Source organism: Globicephala melas, chromosome 21 (assembly GCF_963455315.2).
Source record: "Globicephala melas chromosome 21, mGloMel1.2, whole genome shotgun sequence".
Classification (NCBI taxonomy): Eukaryota; Metazoa; Chordata; class Mammalia; order Artiodactyla; family Delphinidae; genus Globicephala; species Globicephala melas.
Window position 1 is genome coordinate 30,469,810 of NC_083334.1, and position 25,881 is coordinate 30,495,690.

Consider the following 25,881-nt stretch of genomic DNA (forward strand, 5'->3'; position numbering starts at 1 on the left):
AAGTGTTTTAAAAATTATTTTTTATGCTTGTACTCATTTTGCCAATATACCAACCAATGCATTTTAAAACAGCCTTATTGAGGTATCATTTGCCATAAAATTCACCCATGGTAAGTGTACAATTCATTGCTTTTGATTAATTTATAGAGTTGCACAACCATCACCACGTTCAGTTTTAGACCATGCTATCGACCCCCAGATTTCCCTGTTGCCCATATTGAACACCTCACCGCTAAGCAACACCCCTATTATTAACATCTAACAACAGTATGGTACATTTGCTATAATCAATGAAGCAATGTTGATACATTATTTTTAACTGAATTCCATGCTTCATTCGGATTTCCTTGGCTTTTTACCTAGTGTCCTTTTGCAGGATTCCACTCAGAATACCACAGGACGTTTATTAAGCTCCTCTTGACAATTTCTCAGAATTTCCTTGTTTTTGATGGCCTTGACATTTTGGAGTAGAACTGGTTGATATTCTGTAGAATGTCCCTCAATTTGGATTTGTGTAATGTTTTTCTTGTGATTAGATTGGGTTTATGTGTTCTTGGGAGGAAAATGCACAGGTAAAGCGCCCTTTCATCATATCAAGTATATGTGCATGTTGACATTAACCTTGATTACCTGGCTGAGGTAATGTTTCCAGATTTCTCACTGTAAAATTACTCTTTTCCCCCTCTTTCCATTCTGCACTTTATTGAAAAAGTCACTATGTATATACCAGACTTAAAAAGTAGGAAGTTATGTTCTGTCTTATCGAGGGCTTGGGATCTACATACATTTTTTATTGAGGTGTAGTTGATTTATGATATTATAAAAGTTTCACGTATGCAGCAGAGTGATTCAACATTTTTATAGATTATACTCTAAAGTTATTATAAAATATTGGTTATAGTCCCTTTGCTTGTATAATATATACTTGTAGTTTATTTATTTTACATATATTCTTAATCACCTGTGCCTCTCTTTCCCCTCCCCACTTCCCTATCCCCACGGGTAACCACTAGTTTGTTTTCTATACCTGTTTCTGTTTTGTTATGTTCACTCATTTCATATTTTAGATTCCATATATGTGATAATATATAGTATTTGTCTTTCTCTTTCTGACTTATTAAGTGTAATACCCTCAAGGTCCATCCATGTTGTCACAAAAGGCAAAATTTCACTTGTATTTATGGCTGAGTACTACTCTATTGTATATATGTACCACATCTTCTTTATCCATTCATCTGTTGATGGACACTTAGGTTGCTTCTGTATCTTAGCTATCATAAATAATGCTGCTATGAGTACTGGAGTGCATATATCTTTTTGAATTAGTGTTTTCATTTTCTTTGCATGTATATTTAGGTATGGAATTGATGGATTACATGGTAATTCTATTTTTAGTTTTTTGAAGACCCGCCATACTGTTTTCCACAGTGGCTATAGCAAAATACATTCCCACCAACAGTGCACTATGGTTTCCTTTTCTCCACACCCTCACCAGCATTTATTATTTGTAGACTTTTGATGATAAACATCTGACGGGTGTGAGGTGATAATCTCATTGTGGTTTTGATTTGCATTTCTCTGATCATTAACAATTTTTTACATTTATTTTTTAATTTTAATTTTATGGGAGTATAGTTGATTTACAATGTTGTGTTAATTTCAGGTGTACAGCAAATTGATTCAGTTATACATGTACATATACTCATTCTTTTCTTAGATTCTTTTCTTGTATACGTTTTCCCAGAATCTTTTTTTTTTTTTTAACATCTTTATTGGGGTATAATTGCTTTACAATGGTGTGTTAGTTTCTGCTTTATAACAAAGTGAATCAGTTATACATATACATATGTTCCCATATCTCTTCCCTCTTGCGTCTCCCTCCCTCCCACCCTCCCTATCCCACCCCTCCAGGCTGTCACAAAGCACCGAGCCAATATCCCTGTGCCACGCGGCTGCTTCCCACTAGCTATCTACCTTACTACATTTGTTAGTGTGTATATGTCCATGACTCTCTCTCGCCCCATCACAGCTCACCCGTCCCCCTCCCCATAACCTCAAGTCCGTTCTCTAGGAGGTCTGCGTCTTTATTCCTGCCTTACCCCTAAGTTCTTCATGACATTTTTTTTTCTTAAATTCCATATATATGTGTTAGCATACGGTATTTGTCTCTTTCTTTCTGACTTACTTCACTGTGTATGACAGACTCTAGGTCTATCCACCTCATTACAAATAGCTCAATTTCGTTTCTTTTTATGGCTGAGTAATATTCCATTGTATATATGTGCCACATCTTCTTTATCCATTCATCCGATGATGGGCACTTAGGTTGTTTCCATCTCCGGGCTATTGTAAATAGAGCTGCAATGAACATTTTGGTACATGACTCTTTTTGAATTTCGGTTTTCTCAGGGTATATGCCCAGTAGTGGGATTGCTGGGTCATATGGTAGTTCTATTTGTAGTTTTTTAAGGAACCTCCATACTGTTCTCCATAGTGGCTGAACCAATTCACATTCCCACCAGCAGTGCAAGAGTGTTCCCTTTTCTCCACACCCTCTCCAGCATTTATTGTTTGTAGATTTTTTGATGATGGCCATTCTGACTGGTGTGAGATGATATCTCATTGTAGTTTTGATTTGCATTTCTCTAATGATTAATGATGTTGAGCATTCTTTCATGTGTTTGTTGGCAGTCTGTATATCTTCTTTGGAGAAATGTCTATTTAGGTCTTCTGCCCATTTTTGGATTGGGTTATTTGTTTTTTTGTTATTGAGCTGCATGAGCTGCTTGTAAATTTTGGAGATTAATCCTTTGTCGGTTGCTTCATTTGCAAATATTTTCTCCCATTCTGAGGGTTGTCTTTTGGTCTTGTTTATGGCTTCCTTTGCTGTGCAAAAGCTTTGAAGTTTCATTAGGTCCCATTTGTTTATTTTTGTTTTTATTTCCATTACTCTAGGAGGTGGGTCAGAAAGGATCTTGCTGTGATTTATGTCATAGAGTGTTCTGCCTATGTTTTCCTCTAAGAGTTTGATAGTTTCTGGCCTTATATTTAGGTCTTTAATCCATTTTGAGCTTATTTTTGTGTATGGTGTTAGGGAGTGATCTAATCTCATACTTTTACATGTACCTGTCCAGTTTTCCCAGCACCACTTATTGAAGAGGCTGTCCTTTCTCCACTGTACATTTCTGCCACCTTTATCAAAGATAAGGTGTCCATATGTGCATGGGTTTATCTCTGGGCTTTCTGTCCTGTTCCATTGATCTATCTTTCTGTTTTTGTGCCAGTACCATACCGTCTTGATAACTGTAGCTTTGTAGTATAGTCTGAAGTCAGGGAGCCTGATTCCTCCAGTTCCTTTTTTTGTTCTCAAGATTGCTTTGGCTATTCGGGGTCTTTTGTGTTTCCATACAAATTGCGTAATTTTTTGTTCTAGTTCTGTGAAAAATGCCAGTGGTAGTTTGATAGGGATTGCATTGAATCTATAGATTGCTTTGGGTAGTAGAGTCATTTTCACAATGTTGATTCTTCCAATCCAAGAACATGGTATATCTCTCCATCTATTTGTATCATCTTTAATTTCTTTCATCAGTGTCTTATAATTTTCTGCATACAGGTCTTTTGTCTCCTTAGGTAGGTTTATTCCTAGATATTTTATTCTTTTTGTTGCAATGGTAAATGGGAGTGTTTTCTTGATTTCACTTTCAGATTTTTCATCATTAGTATATAGGAATGCCAGAGATTTCTGTGCATTAATTTTGTATCCTGCCACTTTACCAAATTCATTGATTAGCTCTAGTAGTTTTCTGGTAGCATCTTTAGGATTCTCTATGTATAGGATCATGTCATCTGCAAACAGTGACAGCTTTACTTCTTCTTTTCCGATTTGGATTCCTTTTATTTCCTTCTCTTCTCTGATTGCTGTGGCTAAAACTTCCAAAACTATGTTGAATAAGAGTGGTGAGAGTGGGCACCCTTGTCTTGTTCCTGATCTTAGTGGAAATGCTTTCAGTTTTTCACCATTGAGGATGATGTTTGCTGTGGGCTTGTCGTATATGGCCTTTATTATGTTGAGGAACGTTCCCTCTATGCCTACTTTCTGCAGGGTTTTTATCATAAATGGGTGTTGAATTTTGTCAAAAGCTTTCTCTGCATCTATTGAGATGATCATATGGTTTTTCTCCTTCAATTTGTTAATATGGTTTATCACATTGATAGATTTGCGTATATTGAAGAATCCTTGCATTCCTGGAATAAACCCCATTTGATCATGGTGTATGATCCTTTTAATGTGCTGTTGGATTCTGTTTGCTAGTATTTTGTTGAGGATTTTTGCATCTATGTTCCTTAGTGATATTGGCCTGTAGTTTTCTTTCTTTGTGACATCCTTGTCTGGTTTTGGTATCAAGGTGATGGTGGCCTCGTAGAAGGAGTTTGGGAGTGTTCCTCCCTCTGCTATATTTTGGAAGAGTTTGAGAAGGATAGGTGTTAGCTCTTCTCTAAATGTTTGATAGAATTCGCCTGTGAAGCCATCTGGTCCTGGGCTTTTCTTTGTTGGAAGATTTTTAATCACAGTTTCAATTTCAGTGCTTGTGATTGGTCTGTTCATATTTTCTATTTCTTCCTGATTCAGTCTTGGCAGGTTGTGCATTTCTAAGAATTTGTCCATTTCTTCCAGATTGTCCATTTTATTGGCATAGAGTTGCTTGTAGTAATCTCTCATGATCTCTTTTATTTCTGCAGTGTCAGTTGTTACCTCTCCTTTTTCATTTCTAATTCTATTGATTTGAGTCTTCTCCCTTTTTTTCTTGATGAGTCTGGCTAGTGGTTTATCTATTTTGTTTATCTTCTCAAAGAACCAGCTTTTAGTTTTATTGATCTTTGCTATTGTTTCCTTCATTTCTTTTTCATTTATTTCTGATCTGATTTTTATGATTTCTTTCCTTCTGCTAGCTTTGGGGTTTTTTTGTTCTTCTTTCTCTAATTGCTTGAGGTGCAAGGTTAGGTTGTTTATTCTAGATGTTTCCTGCTTCTTAAGGTGGGCTTGTATTGCTATAAACTTCCCCCTTAGAACTGCTTTTGCTGCATCCCACAGGTTTTGGGTCGTTGTGTCTCCATTTTCATTTGTTTCTAGGTATTTTTTGATTTCCTCTTTGATTTCTTCAGTGATCACTTCATTATTAAGTAGTGTATTGTTTAGCCTCCATGTGTTTGTATTTTTTACAGATCTTTTCCTGTAATTGATATCTAGTCTCATGGCGTTGTGGTCAGAAAAGATACTTGAAACAATTTCAATTTTCTTAAATTTACCAAGGCTTGATTTGTGACCCAAGATATGATCTATCCTGGAGAATGTTCCATGAGCACTTGAGAAAAATGTGTATTCTGTTGTTTTTGGATGGAGTGTCCTATAAATATCAATTAAGTCCATCTTGTTTAATGTATCATTTAAACTTTGTGTTTCCTTATTTATTTTCATTTTGGATGATCTGTCCATGGGTGAAAGTGGGGTGTTTAAGTCCCCTACTATGAATGTGTTACTGTCGATTTCCCCTTTTATGGCTGTTAGTATTTGCCTTATATATTGAGATGCTCCTATGTTGGGTGCATAAATATTTACAATTGTTATATCTTCTTCTTGGATCGATCCCTTGATCATTATGTAGTGTCCTTCTTTGTCTCTTTTAATAGTCCTTATTTTAAAGTCTATTTTGTCTGATATGAGAATTGCTACTCCAGCTTTCTTTTGGTTTCCATTTGCATGGAATATCTTTTTCCATCCCCTCACTTTCAGTCTGTATGTGTCTCTAGGTCTGAAGTGGGTCTCTTGTAGACAGCATATATAAGGGTCTTGTTTTTGTATCCATTCAGCTAATCTGTGTCTTTTGGTGGGAGCATTTAGTCCATTTACATTTAAGGTAATTATCGATATGTATGTTCCTATTCCCATTTTCTAAATTGTTTTGGGTTCGTTATTATATGTCTTTTCCTTCTCTTGTGTTTCTTGCCTAGAGAAGATCCTTTAGCATTCGTTGTAAAGCTGGTTTGGTGGTGCTGAACTCTCTCAGCTTTTGCTTGTCTGTAAAGGTTTTAATTTCTCCATCAAATCTGAATGAGATCCTTGCTGGGTAGAGTAGTCTTGGCTGCAGGTTTTTCTCCTTCATCACTTTCAGTATGTCCTGCCACTCCCTTCTGGCTTGTAGGGTTTCTGCTGAGAGATCAGCTGTTAACCTTATGGGGATTCCCTTATGTGTTATTTGTTGTTTTTCCCTTGCTGCTTTTAATATGCTTTCTTTGTATTTAATTTTTGACAGTTTGATTAATATGTGTCTTGGCGTATTTCTCCTTGGATTTATCCTGTATGGGACTCTCTGTGCTTCCTGGACTTGATTAACTATTTCCTTTCCCATATTAGGGAAGTTTTCAACTATAATCTCTTCAAATATTTTCTCAGTCCCTTTCTTTTTCTCTTCTTCTTCTGGAACCCCTATAATTCGAATGTTGGTGCGTTTAATGTTGTCCCAGAGGTCTCTGAGACTGTCCTCAGTTCTTTTCATTCTTTTTTCTTTATTCTGCTCTGCAGTAGTTATTTCCACTATTTTATCTTCCAGGTCACTTATCCGTTCTTCTGCCTCAGTTATTCTGCTATTGATCCCATCTAGAGTATTTTTAATTTCATTTATTGTGTTGTTCATCGTTGCTTGTTTCATCTTTAGTTCTTCTAGGTCCTTGTTAACTGATTCTTGCATTTTGTCCATTCTATTGTCCATTCTATCTCCAAGATTTCGGATCAACCTTACTATCATTATTCTGAATTCTTTTTCAGGTAGGCTGCCTATTTCCTCTTCATTTGTTAGGTCTAGTGCATTTTTATCTTGCTCCTTTATCTGCTGTGTGTTTTTCTGTTTTCTCATTTTGCTTATCTTACTGTGTTTGGGGTCTCCTTTTTGCAGGCTGCAGGTTCGTAGTTCCTCCTGTTTTTGATGTCTGTCTCCAGTGGCTAAGGTTGGTTCAGTGGGTTGTGTAGGCTTCCTGGTGGAGGGGACTAGTGCCTGTGTTGTGGTGGATGAGGCTGGATCTTGTCTCTCTAGTGGGCAGGTTCACGTCTGGTGGTGTGTTTTGGGGTGTCTGTGGCCTTATTATGATTTTAGGCAGCCTTTCTGCTAATGGGTGGGGTTGTGTTCCTGTTTTGCTAGTTGTTTGGCACAGGTTGTCCAGCACTGTGGCTTGCTGGTCGTTGAGTGAAGCTGGGTGCTGGTGTTAAGATGGAGGTCTCTGGGAGATTTTCGCCGTTTGATATTATGTGGAGCTGGGAGGTCTCTTGTGGACCAGTGTCCTGAAGTTGGCTCTCCTACCTCAGAGGCAGAGCCCTGACTCCTGGCTGGAGCACCAAGAGCCTTTCATCCACACGGTTCAGATTAAAAGGGAGAAAAAGTAGAGGGAATTAGTAGAAGTATGGGGAAAGAAAGAAGGAAAGGAGGGAAGGAAGGAGGGAAGGAAGGAAGGAAGGAAGAAAGAAAGAAAGAAGGAAGGAAGGAAGAAAGAAAGAAAGAAGCAAAGAAGGAAAGAAGGCAAGAAGGAAAGAAAGGAGGGAGGGATGGAGGGAGGAAGGAAGGAAGGAGGGAAAGAAGGAAAAACAGAAAGAAAGAAGATACAGTAAAAATAAAATAAAGTATAATAAAGTTATTGAATTAAAAAATTCTTATTTAGAAAAAAAAAAAAGGGACGGATAGAACCTTCGGACAAATGTTGGAAGCAAAGCTATACAGACAAAATCTTACACAGAAGCGTACACATACACCCTCACTAAAAGAGGTAAAGGGGGAAAAATCAATCTTGCTGTCAGAGACCACCTCCTCAATTTGGGATGATTCGTTGTCTAAAGGAGGGAAGGAAGGAAAGAAAGAAAGAAAAAGAAAGAAAGGACGAAGGTAAAGTATAATAACGTTCTTAAAATTAAAATTGATTATTAAGAAAAAAATTTTAAGAAAAACCATGGACGGATAGAATCCTAGGACAAATGGTGGAAGCAAGACTATACAGACAAGATCTCACACAGAAGCATACACATACACATTCACAACAAGAGGAATAGGGAAAAAAAATCATAGATCTTACTCCTAAAGTCCACCTCCTTAATTTGGGATGATTGGCTGTCTATTCATGTATTCCACAGATGCAGGGTACATCAAGTTGATTGTGGAGCTTTAATCCGCTGCTTCTGAGGCTGCTGGGAGAGATTTCCCTTTCTCTTCTTTGTTCTCACAGCTCACAGGGGCTCAGCTTTGGATTTGGCCCTGCCTCTGCGTGTAGGTCGCTGGAGGGCGTCTGTTTTTTGCTCAGACAGGATGGGGTTAAAGGAGCCGCTGATTCGGGGGCTCTGGCGTACTGAGGCCGGCGGGGAGGGAGGGGCACGGAATGCGGGGCGGGCCTGCGGCGGCAAAGGCCGGCGTGACCCTGCACCAGCCCGAGGCCCGCCGTGCGCTCTCCCGGGGAAGTCGTCCCGGATCCCGGGAACCTGGCAGTGGCGGGCTGCACAGGCTCCACGGAAGAGGGGCGTGGAGAGCAACCTGCGCTCGCACACAGGCCCCCTGGGGGCGGCAGCAGCAGCCCCAACGTCTCCCGTCCACCTCTGGGGTCCGCGCCTCCAGCCGCGGCTTGCGCCCGTCTCTGGAGTCCGCGCCCGTCTCTGGGGTCCGCGCTTTCAGCCGCGGCTCGCGCCCGTCTCTGGATTCCGCGCTTTCAGCCATGGCTCGCGCCCGTCTCTGGGGTTCGCGCTTTTAGCCGCGGCTCGCGCCCTTCTCTGGAGCTCCTTCAAGCAGCGCTCCTAAACCCCTCTCCCCACGCACCAGGAAACAAAGAGGGAAGAAAAAGTCTCTTGCCTCTTCGGCAGGTGCAGACCTTTCCCCGGACTCCCTCCCGGCCAGCTGTGGTGCACCAACCCCTTAAGGCTATATTCAAGCCGCCAACCCCAGTCCTCTCCCTGCGCTCCGTCCGAAACCGAAACCCGAGCCTCAGAGCCTCAGCTCGCAGCCCCGCCCGCCCCGGCGGGTGAGCAGACAAGCCTCTCGGGCTGGTGAGTGCCGGTCGGCACCGATCCTCTGTGCGGGAATCTCGCCGCTTTGCCCTCCGGACCCCTGTTGCTGTGCTCTCCTCCGCGGCTTCGAAGCTCCCCCCTCCGCCTCCCGCAGTCTCCGCCCGCGAAGGGGCTTCCTAGTGTGTGGAAACTTTTCCTCCTTCACAGCTCCCTCCCACTGGTGCAGGTGCCGTCCCTATCCTTTTGTCTCTGTTTATTCTTTTTTCTTTTGCCCTACCCAGGTACGTGGGGAGTTTCTTGCCTTTTGGGAGGTCTGAGGTCTTCTGCCAGCCTTCAGTAGGTGTTCTGTAGGAGTTGTTCCACGTGTAGATGTATTTCTGGTGTATCTGTGGGAAGGAAGGTGATCTCCGCGTCTTACTCTTCCGCCATCTTTCTGCTCTCCTCTCCCAGAATCTTGAGTAGAGTTCCCTGTGCTACACCGAAGATCCTTGCTGGTTTTCTATCTTATATATAGTAGTGTGTGTATATTCATCCCAAGCTCCTGACTTATCACTCCCCACCATGTTTCCCCTTTGGTAACCATAAGTTTGGTTTTGATACCTGTAAGTCTGTTTCTGTTTTTCAAATAAGAATTTGTTTCATTTTAAAAATTAGATTAGACATATGAGTGATATCATATGATAGTTATCTTTCTTTGTCTGACTTAGTTCACTTAATATGAAAATTCTCTAGGTCCATCCATGTTGCTGCAGATGGCATTATTTCGTTCCTTTTTATGTCTGAGTAATAGTCCATTGTATATATGTACTACATCTTCTTTATCCATTTTTCTCTAGATGGACATTTAGGTTGCATCCAAATCTTGGCTATTGTAAATAGTGCTGCAGTGAACATTGGGGTACATGTATCCTTTCGGATTATGGTTTTCTCTGGATATATGCCCAGGAATGGGATTGCTGGATCATATGGTAGTTCTACTTTTCATTTTTTAAGTAGCTTCCATACTGTTCTCCACAGTGGTTGTACCAATTTACGTTCCCACCAACAGTGTAGGAGGGTTCCCTTTTCTCCACACCATCTCCAGAATTTATTGTTTGTAGACTTTTTGTTGATGGCCATTCTGACCGGTGTGAGGTGATACCTTTTGTAGTTTTGATTTGCATTGCTCTGATAATTAGTGATGTTGAGCATCTTTTCATGTGCTGTTTGGCCATCTGTGTGTTTTCTTTGGAGAAATGTCTATTTAGACCTTCTGTCCATTTTTTATTGGGTTGTTTGCTTTTTTGACATAGAGCTGCATGAGCTGTTTGTATATTTTGGAGATTAATCCCTCATTGGTAGCTTTGTTTGTAAATATTTTCTCCCATTCTGTGGGTTGTCTTTTCATTTTGTTTATGGTTTCCTTTGCAGTGCACAAGCATTTAAGTTTAATTAGGTCCCATTTGTTTATTTTTGTTTTTATTTCCATTACTCTAGGAGAGGGCTCAAAAAATATTTTGCTCTGATTTATGTCAAAGAGTGTTCTGCCTGCGTTTTCCTCTAAGAGTTTTATAGTATCTGGTCTTATATTTAGGACTTTAATCCATTTTGAGTTTATTTTTGTGTATGATGTTAAAGAATGTTCTAATTTCATTCTTGTACATGTAGCTCTCCAGTTTTACCAACACCACTTACTGAAAAGACTGTCTTTATTCCATTGTATATTCTTGCCTCATTTGTCGTAGATTGACCATAGGTGTGTGGGTGTATTTCTAGACTAAAGGAGACAGTAGAGAAAAATGTTACAGACAAAGGAGCAAAATAAAAACCCACAAGAACAACTAAATGAAGTGGAGATAGACAAACTACCTGAAAAAGAATTCAGAGTAATGATAGTAAAGATCATCCAGGATCTCAGAAAAAGAATGGAGGGACAGACCAAGAAATTACAAGAGATGTTTAACAAAGAGCTAGAAGATTTAAAGAACAGATAGAGACGAACTATACAATAAGTGAAATGAAAAATACACTAGAAGGAATCAATAGCAGAGTAACTGAGGCAGAAAAACGAATAAGTGAGCTGGAAGACAGAATGGTAGAAATCACTGCCACAAGACAGAATAAAGAAAAAAGAATGAAAAGAAATGAGGGCAGTCTGAGAGACCTCTGGCGCAACATTAAATGCACCAACATTTGCATTAAAGGGGTCCCAGGATAGGAAGAAAGAGAGAAAGGGCCTGAGAATATTTTTGAAGAGATTATAGCCAAAAATTCTCTAACTTTAGCAAGGAAACAGTCACTCAAGTCCAGGAAATGCAGAGAATCCCATACAAGAGAAACCCAAGGATTAACACACTGAGACACATATTAATGAAACAAATAAAAATTAAAAACAAGAAAAAATATTAAAAGCCACAAGGGAAAATCAACAAATAACACACAAGGGAACCCTGATAAGGCTATCAGCTGATTTTTCAGCAGAAACTCTGCAGGCCAGAAGGGAATGGCTCTGCATATTTTAAATGATGAAAGGGAAAATCCTACAACCAAGAATATGCTATCCAACAAAGCTCTCATTCAGATTTGATGGAAAAATCAAAAGTTTTCCAGACAAGCAAAAGCTAAGAGAATTCAGCACCACCAAACCAGCATTAAAAAAATCCTAAAGAAAATTCTCTAGGCGGAAAAGAAAAGGCCACAACAAGAAAAAAGAAAATTATGAATGGAGAAGCTCACCATTAAAGGCAAACATAAAGTAAAGGTAGGAATTCATCCACACACAAATATGATATCAAGACAAGCAATTGTGAGAAGAGGGGAGTACAAATACAGGATATTGGAAACGCATTTGAAACTAAGAGATCAACAATTTTAAACAGTCTGGTATACATATAGACTGCTATATCGAAACCTCATGGGAACCACACAACAAAAATCTACAATAGATACACAGACAAAAAAGAAAAAGCAATCTAAGCACATCACTAAAGATAGACATCAAATCACAACACGAGAACAAAAGACAAAGGGAGAAAAAAGACCCTCCAAAAATCTAAAATAGTTAATAAATGGCAATAAAACATACATATCAATAATTACCTTAAATGTACATATATTAAATACTCCAACCAAAAGACCTAGAATGGCTGAATAGATATAAAAACAAGACCTATATATATGCTGTCTACAAGAGACCCACTTCAGATCTAAGGACACATACAGACTGAAAGTGAGGGGATGGAAAAAGATAATCCATGGAAATGGGAATCAAAAGAAAGCTGGTGTAGCACTATTCATACCAGACAAAATACATTTTAAAATACAGAATGTTACAAGAGGCAAAGCAGGGACAGTACATAATGATCAAGGGATAAATCCAAGAAGAAGATATAACAATTGTAAATATATATGCTCCCAACATAGGAGCACCTCAAAATATAAGGCAAATGCTAACAGCCATAAAAGGAGAAATCGACAATAATGCAATGATAGTGGGGGATTGTAACACCCCACTTTCATCAATGGACAGATCATCCAGACAGAAAACCAGTAAAGACACAGACCTTAAATGACACATAGACCAAAGAGACTTAATTGATATTTATAGAACATTCCATTTGAAAGCAACAGAATAAACTTTCCTCTCAAGTGCTCATGGAACATTCTCCAGGATAGACCATACCTTGGGTCATGAAGCAAACCTCAGTAAATTTAAGAAAATCGAAATCATATCAAGCATCTTTTCTGACCACAATGCTATGAGACAAGATATCAATTACAGGGAAAAAAAACTGTAAAAAATATAAACACATGGAGGCTAAACAATATGCTACTAAATAACCAAGAAATCAAAGAGGAAATCAAAAAATACCTAGAGACAAATTACAATGAAAACATAATAATCCAAAACCTATGGGATGCAGCAAAAGCAGTTCTAAGAGGGCAGTTTATAGCAATACAAACCTACCTCAAGAAACAAGAAAAATCTCAAATAAATCTAACCTTACACCTAAAGGAATTAGAGAAAGAAGAACAAACAAAACCCAAAGTTAGTAGAAGGAAAGAAATCATAAAGATCAGAGCAGAAATAAATGAAATAGAGACAAAGAAAAAAATAGCTAAGATCAATGAAACTAAAAGTTGGTTCTTTGAGAAGTTAAACAAAATTGATAAACCTTTAGCCAGACTCATCAAGAAAGAAAAGCAGAGGACTCAAGTCAATAAAATTAAAATTGAAAAAGGACAAGTTACAACTGATGATTATGAATTTTCAGTATCTTCTTATGTGCCTGTTTGCCTTCTGTATGTCTTCCTGGGAAAAATATGTATTCGGGTCTTCTGTTCATTTTTTAATTGAGTATTTTGGGTTTTTGATATTGAGTTGTATGACCTGTGTATATATTTTGCATATTAATCCCTTGTTGGTCATATCATTTGTAAATATTTTCTCCCATTCAGTAGGTTTTCTTCATTTTGTCAATGGTTTCCTTGCTGTGCAAAAGCTTTTGAGTTTAATTAGGTCCTGTTTGTTTATTTTTGCTTTTGTTTCCTTTGCCTTAGGTTACAGACCAAAAAAAATTATCGCTACAATTTATGACAAAGAGCATTCTTTTATGTTTTCTTCAAGAAGTTTTATGGTTTCCAGTCTTACATTTAGGTATTTAATCCATTTTCAGTTTATTTTTTGTCTATGGGGTGAGAAAATGTTCTAAATTAATTATTTTACATGTAGCTGTCCAGTTTTCCCAACATCACTTATTGATGTCTTTTTACCATTGTCTATTCTTGCTTCCTTTGTGATAGATTAATTCACCATAAGTGTGTTGGTTTACTTCTGGGCTCTCTATATGGGTCCATTAATCTTTGTGTCTTTTTTATGCCAGTACCATATTGTTTTGATTACTGTTGCTTTGTGATATAGTGTGAAATCAGGGAGAGTTATACATCCTGCTTTGTTCTTTTTCTCAAGATTGTTTTGGCTATTTGGGGTCTTTTGGGGTTCCATATACATTTTAGAATTATTTGTTCTATTTCAGTGAAAATATGTCATGGGTATCTTGATAGGGCTTGCATTAAATCTGTAGATTGCTTTAGGTAGTATGGACATTTTAACAATATCCTTCCAATCCGTGAACACAGTACATCTTTCCATCTGTTTGTATTGTCGTCAGTTACTTTCATCAGTGTCTTACAGTTTTCTAAGTACTGGTCTTTTACCTCCTTAGTTAGATTTATTCCTAGGTATTATATTATTTTGATGCAACTGAAATTGGAATTTTGGAAAAAAATTCTCTGATAGTGTATAAAAATGGGGCAGATTTCTGTATATTAGTTTTGTATCATGCATCTTTACTGAATTAGCTTTAGTAGTTTTTGTGGTATTTTTAGGGTTTCCTATACATAATATCATGTCATCTGCAAACAGTGACAGTTTTATTTCTTCATTTTCAATTTGGATTTCTTTTATTTTTTTCTTGTCTGATTGTTCTGGCTAGGACTTACAATACTATGGTGAATAAAAGTGGTGAGAGGGGGCATTCTTGTCTTGTTCCTGATCTTAGAGGAAATGGTTTGAGCTTTTCACCATTGAGTATGATGTTAGCTGTGGAATTAGCATGTATGTCCCTTATTACATTGAGGTATATTCCTTCTATTCCCACTTTGCTGAGAGTTTGTATTATAAGTGGCATTGAATTTTGTCCATAGATTTTTCTGCAGGTATTGAGATAATCATATAATTTTTATTCTTAAATTTGTTAATATGTGTATCACATTGATTGAATTGTGGGTATTGAACCATTTTTGTATCTCTGGATTACATTCCCACTGCATCATAGTGTATGATCCTTTTCATATATTGTTGGATTTGGTTTGCTAATATTTTGTCGAGGATTTTTGCATCTATGTTTGTCAGTGATATTTCCTTGTAATTTTCTTTTTCGTGTGTGATATCTTGGTCTGGTTTTGGTATCAGGGTGATACTGGCCTCTTAGAATGATTTTGGGTACATTTCTTTCTCTGCCATTTTTTAGAATAATTTGAGCAAAATAGCTGTTAACTCTCTTACAAATGTTTGGTAGAATTTTACTGTGAATCCATCTAGTCCTGGACTTCTGTTTGTTGGGAGTGTTTTTAAATTACTGGTTCTGTTTCATACTGGTAATTGGTCTGTTCAGATTTTGTTTTTACCCCTTATTCAGTCTTGGGAAATTGTACATTTCTAGGACTTTGTCCATTTCATTGTCATATAATTTTTGGAATATCTTTTATGATCCTTTGTATTTCTGTTGTATTAGTTGTAACTTTTTTTTCCATTTCTGGTATTATTGATTTGGGCCCTCTCTCTTCTTTTTCTTGATGGGTCTGGCTAAAGGTTTATTAATTTTGTTTCTTTTTCAAGGAACCAGCTCTTGTTTCATTGGTCTCTTCTATTGTGTGGGTTTTTTTTTTTTTGTCCCTGTTTTAGTTATTTTGGCTCTGATCTTTATGATTTCACTCTTTCAAATAACTTTGGATTTTGTTTGTTCTTCTTTTTCTAGTTCCTTTAAGTAACTAAAGGAGTTTAAGTTGTTTAAGTTAAGTTGTTAAGTTGTTAAGTAAGTTTAAGTTGTTTGAGATTTTTCTTGTCTCCTGAGGTATACTTGTATCATTATAATTTTCCTTCTTAGAACTACCTTTGCTGTATCCCATGGATTTTCAATTATAGTGTTTTAATTTTCGTTGTCTCCAAGCATTTAAAATTTCTTATTTGATTTCTTCAGTGATACATTTTTGTTGTGTAGCATATTATTCAGGCTCCACGTTTGGTTTTTTTTTTCCTCATAGTTAATTTCTAGTCTCAATCACCTTGTGGTCAGAAAAGATGCTTTATATGATTTCAACTAAATTTACCCGGACTTGTTTTGTGGCCTAGTATCTTTTTTTTGTGGCATGTGATCTGTCCTGGAGAATGTTCCCTGTGCACTTGAAAAGAATGTGTATTCTACTGCTTTAGATGGAATGTTCTATATATATCTATGAAGTCTCTTTGTTTTAATGTGTTATTTAAGGCCAGTGTTTCCTTACTGATTTTCTGTCAGTATGATCTCTTCATTGTTGTAAGTGGGCCGTTAAAGTCCCCCACTATTATTATGTTACTGGCAATTTCTCCCTTTATGTCTGTTAATATTTGCTTTATGTGTTTAATTGCTTCTATGTTGGGTGCATGCATATTTAAAGGTTTTCATATCTTGTGCTAATCCTTTTATCATTGTCATCATTTATATTATCATCCCTGTTTCTTGTAACAGTCTTTATTTTAAAGTCTATTTTGTCTGGTATAATTATTGCTATCCTGGCTTTCTTTTTGTTTCCATTTGTATGGAATACCCTTTTTTATTCCCTCACAGTTAGTCCATGTGTGTCTTTAGCTCTGAAGTGAGTCTCTTGTAGGCAGCATGTATATGATCTTGTTTCTGTATTCATTTAGCTACTCTGTGTCTTTTGATTGGAACATTTAGTCCACTTTCCTTTAAAGTAATTATTGATAGTCATGTACTTATTGCTATTTTATTATTTGTTTTGAGGTTGTTTTTGTACTTCTCTTTTTTGTTACTTTCTCTTTTTGCTCTCTTACCTTCTGATTTAATGACTATAGTTAGTGTTATGTTTGCACACATCTTTTTTTGTGTGTGTGTATCTATTATAGATTTTTGGTTTGTGGTTAACATGAAGTTTATATAAAACTATATATATATATATATATAATTTTAAATTGCTGATTTCTGAAGTTCAACCACATTTTAACAATCCTGCATTTTACTCCCCTTCCCCCACATTTTTGACATCATATTTCACATATTTTTGTTTTTCATATCCCTTTACTATTCATTGTGGATATAAGTGACTTTACTATTTTTGTCTTTTAACCTTCCATGTATATAAATATGTGGTTGATTTACTACCATTACTATATATTTTCATTAACCAGTGAGATTTTTTGTTTTGTAATTTTCACGTTTCTAGTTGTGGCCTTTTCATTTTCATTTAGAGAAGTCCCTTTAACATTTTTTGTAAAGGTGGCTTGCTGGTGCTGAACTCTTTTAGCTTTTGCTTGCCTGTAAAACTGTTGATCTTACCATCAAATCTGAATGAAAGCCTTGCCAGCTAGAGTATTGTTGGTTGTCGTTTTTCTTCCTTTTATCACTTTAAAAATATTGTGCCACCCCCTTCTGACCTGCAAAGTTTCTGCTGAAAAGTCAGCTAATAGTCTTATGGGAGTTCTCGTGTATGTAATTTGTTGTTTTCCCCTTTTTGCTTTTAATATTCTTTGTCTTTAATTTTTGCCATTTTCACTACAGTGTGTCTTGGTGTAGTCCTCTTTGGGTTGATCCTATTTGGAACTTTCTCAGCTTCCTGTGCTTGGATGTCTGCTTCCTTTTCCAGGTTAGGGATTTGTTTCAGCTATTACGTTTTAAAATATGTTTTCAGTCCCTTTCTCTCTCTCTTCTCCTTCCGAGATCTCTATAAAATGAATATTAGTGCACAGAATATTGTACCAGAGGTCTTTTAAACTTTCCTCATTTCCTCTTACTCTTTTTTCTGTTCGGCATCAGTGATTTCCACTACTCTGTCTTCCAGCTCACTGATCCACTCCTCTGTATCAATTAGTCTATAATTGATTTCTTCTAGTATGTTTTCTATTTCAGTTATTGTATTCTTCATCTCTGTTTGGTTGTTCCTTATATTTTCTAACTCTTTTTTAGAAACTTCTAACTTTTCACTTTTTTCTTCCAATCTTCTCCTGAGTTCTTTGATCATTACCTTCAATTCTTTGTTGGGTAGACTTGCAGATCATTTTAAACTTTCAAGACTTGTTGTTAAGCTCTTTGAAGGCATAGAGTAAATATTTTAGGGTCTAAATTTTACTTTAGGCTAAATTTGCCCCAGTTCTGAGTTGTGACCCTTCTATGGTCTCTATTGAATATTCTGTTCATTCAACATGGCCTGTACATTCACGCTGATAGGACCTTGTATGATTTCCATGTTGTGTGATTTCTGGAACTATTCATCTTATAGTTCCTTGCTAATTTTTTTCCTCTGGAAGTAGTTCTTGTTCAGTCTTATGGATGTTAGCCCTGTGCAGGTGCAGATTGTATTCAGCCAAAGACAGAAGGCAGTTCCTATGTAGGTTTATAGAACTCTTTCATTTGTAGTTCTCTCCTCTAGAATAGTCTTCCAGCAAATTCTAGGTTCCACAGCTCCTAACCTTCACATACTTGAATCCCCATCTCCTTTTACTCAACAAGATTTCCCAACTGTGTTTGGGTTCCTCCTCACTACACCTTAATCAGGAAATTGCCTCCAAGCAAAGAGCCTGGAAAATAGGAGGGCTCACCTCATTTGTTTTTTATTTTTTTCTCAGAGATCATAGTCTTGTTCTGCCTATAGTCCAATGTGTAAAAATAGTTGTTTTCTATAATTTGTCGAATTTTCTAGTTATTTATGGTAGGAGGGTAATGGTGTGACCATTATTGAGCCTATAATAATTGCATTGCCATAAAAAGTGAAGGAACAGTAAATGTATTGTTTCTGATTTGAGGGCACTAGTGAGAACCAGTTCCTAGTTTTAAAATGTTTCATTTCAGTTTATAAAAGCATAGCTAATAAACTGAGGATTAGAAATGCATCAAGAAGAAAAGAAAAAGGGCTTTCTGATATATCATCTGAAATGTATAACACAGTTAATTTTTTCTCATTATTTAATTTAGCCCTGTATAATTGATTCTTATTCCCCTGGATTTTGAGTTAGCAGTTTGCTTTCATATGGCATTATATTCCTGGATATAAAGGATTCCAATAAAGCCTAATTCAGCCATATGGTCGTGTTCTGAAATTGTCTCCTCAGTATCAGCTTAAGCACCATATCCTGTACCCTGTGAGTCTAATTCTTGAATTCAAATAGTTTAGAATACCTGATATGATCCTTTCTACATGTCAGTGAAGACCTAGTTTCTATCCTGTACCTGAAAGCAGAAACTTTAGGTAAACATTAGAGAAAAGCACAAACTACCAGTTGATCAAAAGCCTGAAAAGTTTGAATGGTTCATTTATTAGAGTCATCAATAGTATGGGAATGGAGAAAAGCAAAATCTCTTATTTTGCAGACAGGGGTGTGATAATAACTATTTATTAAGAGTTTGATCAAAGTTTCTCTTGAGGATAAGAAAATATTATGAAGAGAAGTGGACTTGAGTTTCTACAAGCATTCAATCCATTCTAGTTACATGTACAATATATGAAACATTTATGCTAAGAACATTAGTTATGCTTATATTAATAACATTTAAAATTAACCTAGGGAAGGCTGGCTGAATTTCTTTGACAGTTCTTCCTATGCAGCTCTTACATTGCTATCTATTAGGAAATAATGGAGAATATCATAAATTAGGAGTTTGGGATTACAGTATACACACTACTATGTATAAACTAGGTACACAACAAGGACCTACTGTACAGCACAGAGAACTATATTCAAGGTCTTGTAACAACCTATAATGAAAAAGAACCTGAAAAAGAAAACATATGTATATATCTGAATCACTTTGCTGTACACCTGAAACTAACACAACATTGTAAATTAACTACTTAAATTTAAAAATGAATTAAAAAAAGAAAGATATTGTAAAATTCTTCCCAACTGCAATTAGGAACAATAGTTTCTCTTATTTTGTAAAAAGCCATTACAATATGATGAGTTTTCATTAAAAAACTAATATCTTACAAAAATAAATAAATAATGGAGAATACCAAACAAATTGTAATTATTTCTAGCATTCTTATATTTATGAGATAAGAGAACAAATCTGTTATTTTCTGATGGCAATCTCAGAAATCTCAAAGATAGTTTTAGGTATTATTAAAATCATGAAGAAAAAAAAATATTTTTGACTTTAGACTCTGACCTTGGTAAGGTAAAGTCACCAGAGTTGTCCAAGGTGGTTACTTAATTAAAAAGGATTATTGGTTATCTAGTAAAAATTGCTTAACTCCCTGTTAATCAAAGTGACAGTGCAAGAGCTTGCATAAAATAGGAAAAGGTACTAAAATTATAGGGAACTTTAGCTCTTTCAAAAAACAGGGAGGTTTTTAAAAATAACCATTTACATAATACAAAGCATAGAAAATTATTCTGGTGAAATATTGAATCTCTGCCATCCAGGTAAATTTATAGAAAGTAAACAAAAACCTTGTACTACCACTGTTAAGAGCAAACTGAATACTTCACAAGCAATTTCCATGTATACAATTTTCAAAAACCCAAATTCTAATTTTGCATCAATATAGTATGAGGCTTTACGGTATTCACAAGGATATTTTTTAAATTATCTTATGAATGACCCCACCAAAATTGAACAATTGTTGCTAAATTTTTTTCAGAATTATTATTTTCTTGTGCATAGGTATTATCAACAAAACCAAGGTTACCTTGCACAAAATGTCTATAATTTTCCATATTCATTCAAGCCTTGACATTCACTGTCCTCTTTCATATTCTGAAACAACCAGATATAGCATTAGGATAAAACAGTTTTGTCTTTTGAGAAGCAATTACACATCCTATTATCCTGAGACATAATTGTCTTCTGCCATTATTGCTACTGGCATGTCCTAATTGTAGTAATTATAATTTTTAAACCAATTAAGTTATATTTCAGAAAGATGTAAAGGTAGATAATTTATTTCTGCCTCTCATACAGAAGCTAGTTAGCAGCCTAAAAACTCATACACACCTAATACAATCCCTTACAGTCACACTCATTTTCTTTTTAAAGTGACAAAAATGAACAAGTTAATACAACCCAAAGGTATAGCCATTCTGTAATATATAAACTAAGCAAAATTGTATGTGTATACACATGTGTATATGCATATATACAAGCACTCACAAATATATACACATCATGAGCAGACTTACTGACTTGGTCAAGAATCAGAAACAAAAACAAAGCAACAAAAAACCAAAATGAGAAGAAAAAAACTCAGAGAAATGGAGAATCAGCCAAGTTAAATTTTTGATGCCACTTGGGAATCACCGTACTTTAGAGGCATTAGGTGAAAGAATGTTGAAATACAGTTGTTAGGTTCGAAGTAAAATCTGCTAATGTCCTATAGAGTAATAAAACCGTAATTTCGGGTTATCATTTCAATCAGACAAAACTCATTTACATATCGGCCAGACAAAAACTATGTTAACATATAAGTTCACAAAATCTAGGCTCTTATCAGTACTGACTAGCAAGTTATACAAAGTACATTCCTTAAATAATTAAATAACCTTTAGGTTTACCTTAGATGGGTCCTTTAATGAATGTTCAAAAATGACATTGAAAAGAAATGTGGTTCTCCAATTTTCTCTATTTACAAGTGTGGACAATTTTTAACAGGTATATTAGCAATATTCCAGCAATATTTGTTTTTAATGACCTCCACACCTCTTTTTAACAGCAACATTACTTTTAAGTAATTTTTATACAGCTCATTTTTTTATGTTCGGCAATATGTAATCAAGTGCTCTTGCATGCACTATAGGGAGTAATTTTTTAGCTAACATTTGAAGATCTCATGTGAATACTAGTTTGGGGTGAGTAAGTTATTATATGATCAAGCATTTTTCCTCCTTTGGAATGTTTTTGCAACAACTTTCTTGAATTGTATTCATTGTTTCAATAGAACCTTCAAAGTTACACTGATTTTAACTTCTTATAATCAACTCTGATTTTTTTCTGATTGGTAGATGAATGTTTTAATTAAATTGAATACTATTTTTACAATATTATATTCTGCTGTAACATATTATAGTTATCACTTATGTTATACATAAGAACAAGAGAACAGTATTAACAGTTAATAATATAGCATACTATAATTTTAGAATGTTTTAGAATGTTCTAATATCCTATAAACAAACAATATATCTAACAACCATTTAATGTTCTAATGAATCCTAGAAATTATTAATCCCAAGAGCTACTCTGGAAAATTAAATAAATTTACATTTCTTTTGAGAGAAAGTCTCAAGGTTTGCTTGCTCAATTCAAATTTATTTTTATATAATGCTCTTTGGTAATAGTGCAAGAAAATAATCCAAGTATCTGTCACATCTTGCTCATTTGGAAACATATAGATACAAATAAGACCTGAGATCTCTCTCCCCTTGAAATGTAAATGATATTGGCTCAAATCTCTATTTCAGAATTCTGATCCTCTTCTTTCTGCATACCCTGTTATTATGATCCAAAGACACAACTCACCAAAGAACAAAACTCTTTCTTAAAGTATTGACTTTACTGAAAAATTTTGTATAATTGGGAAAGGTCACACAATTTAATGCCATAAATTAGGACAATGTAATTCACACATTAAACATTCCTTTTCTTAGAAGGCCTTTTAGCCATCTCACCCATGGGAGTCTCTCATTGTCCTATTACCTCATATAACTACCTGTTATCCTTGCTTCTCATTTTTTTCCCCATATGGAATAGTAATTTACCTTCCTTTGCTCCTCATACCAATGATTTTAGTACCTCAGCCTCCCACTCGATGCTTCTTAACCCTGACTGCACATGATAATCACCTGGCCCCTGGCCCCAGAGATTTTAATATAACAGTCTCAGGAGGTACCCAGGCCCGTGTATTTTTTAAATGCTTCTCAGATAATTATTGAACTGAAGGGACTAATCAAATTATTTTTCCAGATATTTCTCTTTCTAAGAGGACTTCTGGTGCTAGATGGTAAGAAAATAAAAGTTTCAACTTCTTATATAAGACTATACATTTACAATCTGAAAGCATATAGCTTATTTCACATTTATTTCAATGCAGTCACAATTATTACTTTATGTTTTGGATTTTTATGCCAATTCTTGGTAATACAAATTCTTGAATTTTCTTGAATTTTTTCTTATGTATTATCTATGCACACAATCTGATGGTTTGACTGAATTTGTTTTTTACTTCTTTTGCTTTCTTTCAGTATTGTCTGAGATTTAAATGTGTAGAGCTTAAATACCATGTCAATTTTCAGAGTTGCAATTCTACCAGAGATTGTAATTCAAATGGAGTAAGTAATTTCAGTTTTCATTTTAAGCAACATGCTTTGAACAATTCAATAAACAGTTTGGAGATTTAAAGAAATCATTTGAATAATTTTTTTGATCACTTTCATGCTGCTTGGTGTCATTTAACAGTTTGTAAATTATAACTTCAATCTTATCTTCTTGAGAAATCTTGCCAAACTGTTTATTAGAGAAGATAAAGTAGAAACATTTAAGATGATTCTGGATGTATAAGATGTTTGGTAAATATGTGGGCTGGATGTGCTATAAGCACTATGTGTTACCATCTAACCAAAATGATCTTATTTTTACAGAGAGAAGGCAGGAAATGGTAAATAAAGGTCATTAGGATTTTCTTGCTGGTCTTGCTCATTAATTTAGTGTCTGGGCTGTTCTGTGAAGCTAGGAAGTAAATGATAATTAGAGGCATGTTACTGGTGATTGACAATAGTTTGGTCTGGCTGTGGGGAGAGTTGAAAGAATTTATTTGGCAAAAATTGATTTGGCAACAGAAGCCAGATATACTTTCTACAGTATGGGAAATGTCAAGAGAAAATTTGTTGAATTTGTCTATTTAAGGTAAATTCTCTGGAATGGATAAATTCTCTGGAATAAATTCTCTGTTGAATACGTGTAGAATATTAATTGGCCTCTATTGAAAACCATCTTTGTACATAAAAATTGTTCTATTTTCTGATTATTCTAGGTCTGCAACAATTTTAACCATTGCCATTGTAGAATGGGGTTTGCTCCTCCTCGTTGCAAGCCGATGGCAAAAGATTTTGGAAGTATTGATGATGGACACAGGAGGAAAGTTGGTTAGTGTCTTTAAAACTTTATTAATCAAAGACAATATGTAAGACAATAAATTACGGTTGAAGGTTCCAAGTCACATTGCAAAGCAACTAATGTCAACAAATACGGTTTTACTTTACTTGTAAGACTTTAAAAGACTCTAAGACAGTTAAGTTTGAACTCTTCTTTATATATCAACACTGACATTGTCTAACAAAAAGTGTAACTAGTGGTAGGAAATTTTAAAAGTAGAAATTCCCGTGCATATAATTTGATTAGTTAATTTAGATTATTCACTTTGTATTGTCTCATATATTCCTAGTTTTAAATGATGTTAGTAGTCATTGTAATATTAATGCCACCAGAATCTTTCAAGGCTACTCCTTTCTCCTGCATTTTAGGGGCTACAATCTCATCTTTAGAAATTTCCCTTTAGGATATCCCCTCTAGGGTTCCTGAGTAGTATTTTGAGATCAAGCAGGCCTGGATGAGACTGGGAACAGGTGGGGGATGGTCCCTGGTTCCAGAAGGTTATTGGAGCCCACCTAAACTAACCTGGGAGAAGAGGAGGTCTGTCTACCTTTACAAACCCTTTTTCTTTTGGGGCAATTAAATGGTGAACTCCTGGGCAGACTTATGTGTAGCTTGACTATTAGTGGGGGGCATACCTAGGGTGAGTAACTTTTCAGACAGCTAAAACACAGCTGTATCAGACTGTGTATCAGACCAAAAAATAAACATAATCATTTAACATATACAACTACACGTATATTATTATTTTCACATAAATATGTTGAAAGAATAGGCATTTATTTGAAATTGTATATTATTCTGTACTGTGTACTTTTGTTACATAAATTGCTATTATTTAAGTGAAATAGCAATAGAACTAGTAAACAGTGCTGATCAATAGTAGTTTATAGAACAACCAATTAAAAAATAAAATATGTGAGCAAAAACAGCAATGCTTTATAATGAGAATATTTTATAATGTAACCTCTGATACAGCAATTTATTTTACCTCTTTTTAAAAATTCTTTACTAGATATTTAAATTTTGCATGGTTATCTTATTGTTTATTCTTAAGATACATAAACATAGGACTTTTAGAAAGGAGAAAGAATATAAATATGATAGGAATGATTAAAGATATGCTCATATTTAATGAAAATAGCATTGACATGCTTCCTTCTGTACCATAATACAGTCAGACATATTTTTGATTTTTGGTTTCATTTTCCAGTTATACTTTTCTGAACTGCTTGCAGCCTATAAGACATTCTTCTTTTAAGTAGTAGCAAAATGGAATAGAATCAAATGTAAAATTCATTTTGACTTGAAGCTCTGTTTTAACAAACCCACATTTACTGAATTCTGGTGTCAGTCCATCATGGTGGCATTAAGCTAAGTATCTTGACAAAAGCATTTGAGCATGGGATACTTGGGTCTTATTTACTAGATACAGCAGGTTTTCAGGCTTGGAAATATTATTTTGCAGCTCTTCAAAACTCATTCTCTTTGTTTCTACAGGCTTATTCTAGTAGGCCACCTCTCTGTCAATCAGCTCCTTTGCATATTTAAATTCATCTTATAGGCTGTCCATGTCTATAAGGCCCATCATATTTATACACTCCAAAGCACATTGGATGTCATGTGTTAAATCTCTCTTTCTCAGGGAGCATGCTTTAAAGCACAGAAGTAATCTTAATTAGTGAAATCTAAGTTGAATTCCACATAAATTACAGTTTTAATAAAGGAACTGAGAAGGTCCTTCTTAACTTGCTTACCCATTTCTGGTTACATTTTTTTGAGTTCTGAAGCAGTCTTATTTCCAAAAATATGAGTCATTTTTTCATTGTATGAGTTGTCACAACCTGTGCAAATCATAGAACTACCCAGGTGCAGTCAGTGCATCCTTTTCTATAATCCTGATGGCCCCTTCACAGGTCATCAGATTGTTTTGGAGAAATAGCACAT

General features: G+C 35.7%; 1 protein-coding gene across 3 annotated transcripts in view; it reads left to right on the top strand.

Annotated features, from left to right (window-relative positions):
• The window catches only part of LOC115840615 (disintegrin and metalloproteinase domain-containing protein 5-like), a 132,001-nt gene that overhangs the window by 85,271 nt on the left and 20,849 nt on the right, over window positions 1–25,881 (top strand). For all 3 annotated transcript variants that reach the window (XM_070044614.1, XM_030833848.2, XM_060291482.1), the window contains 2 exons: window positions 23,028–23,114; window positions 23,816–23,927. In XM_070044614.1, coding sequence (XP_069900715.1) covers window positions 23,028–23,114; window positions 23,816–23,927 — 199 coding nt within the window. The remainder of the gene's footprint in view (window positions 1–23,027; window positions 23,115–23,815; window positions 23,928–25,881) is intronic.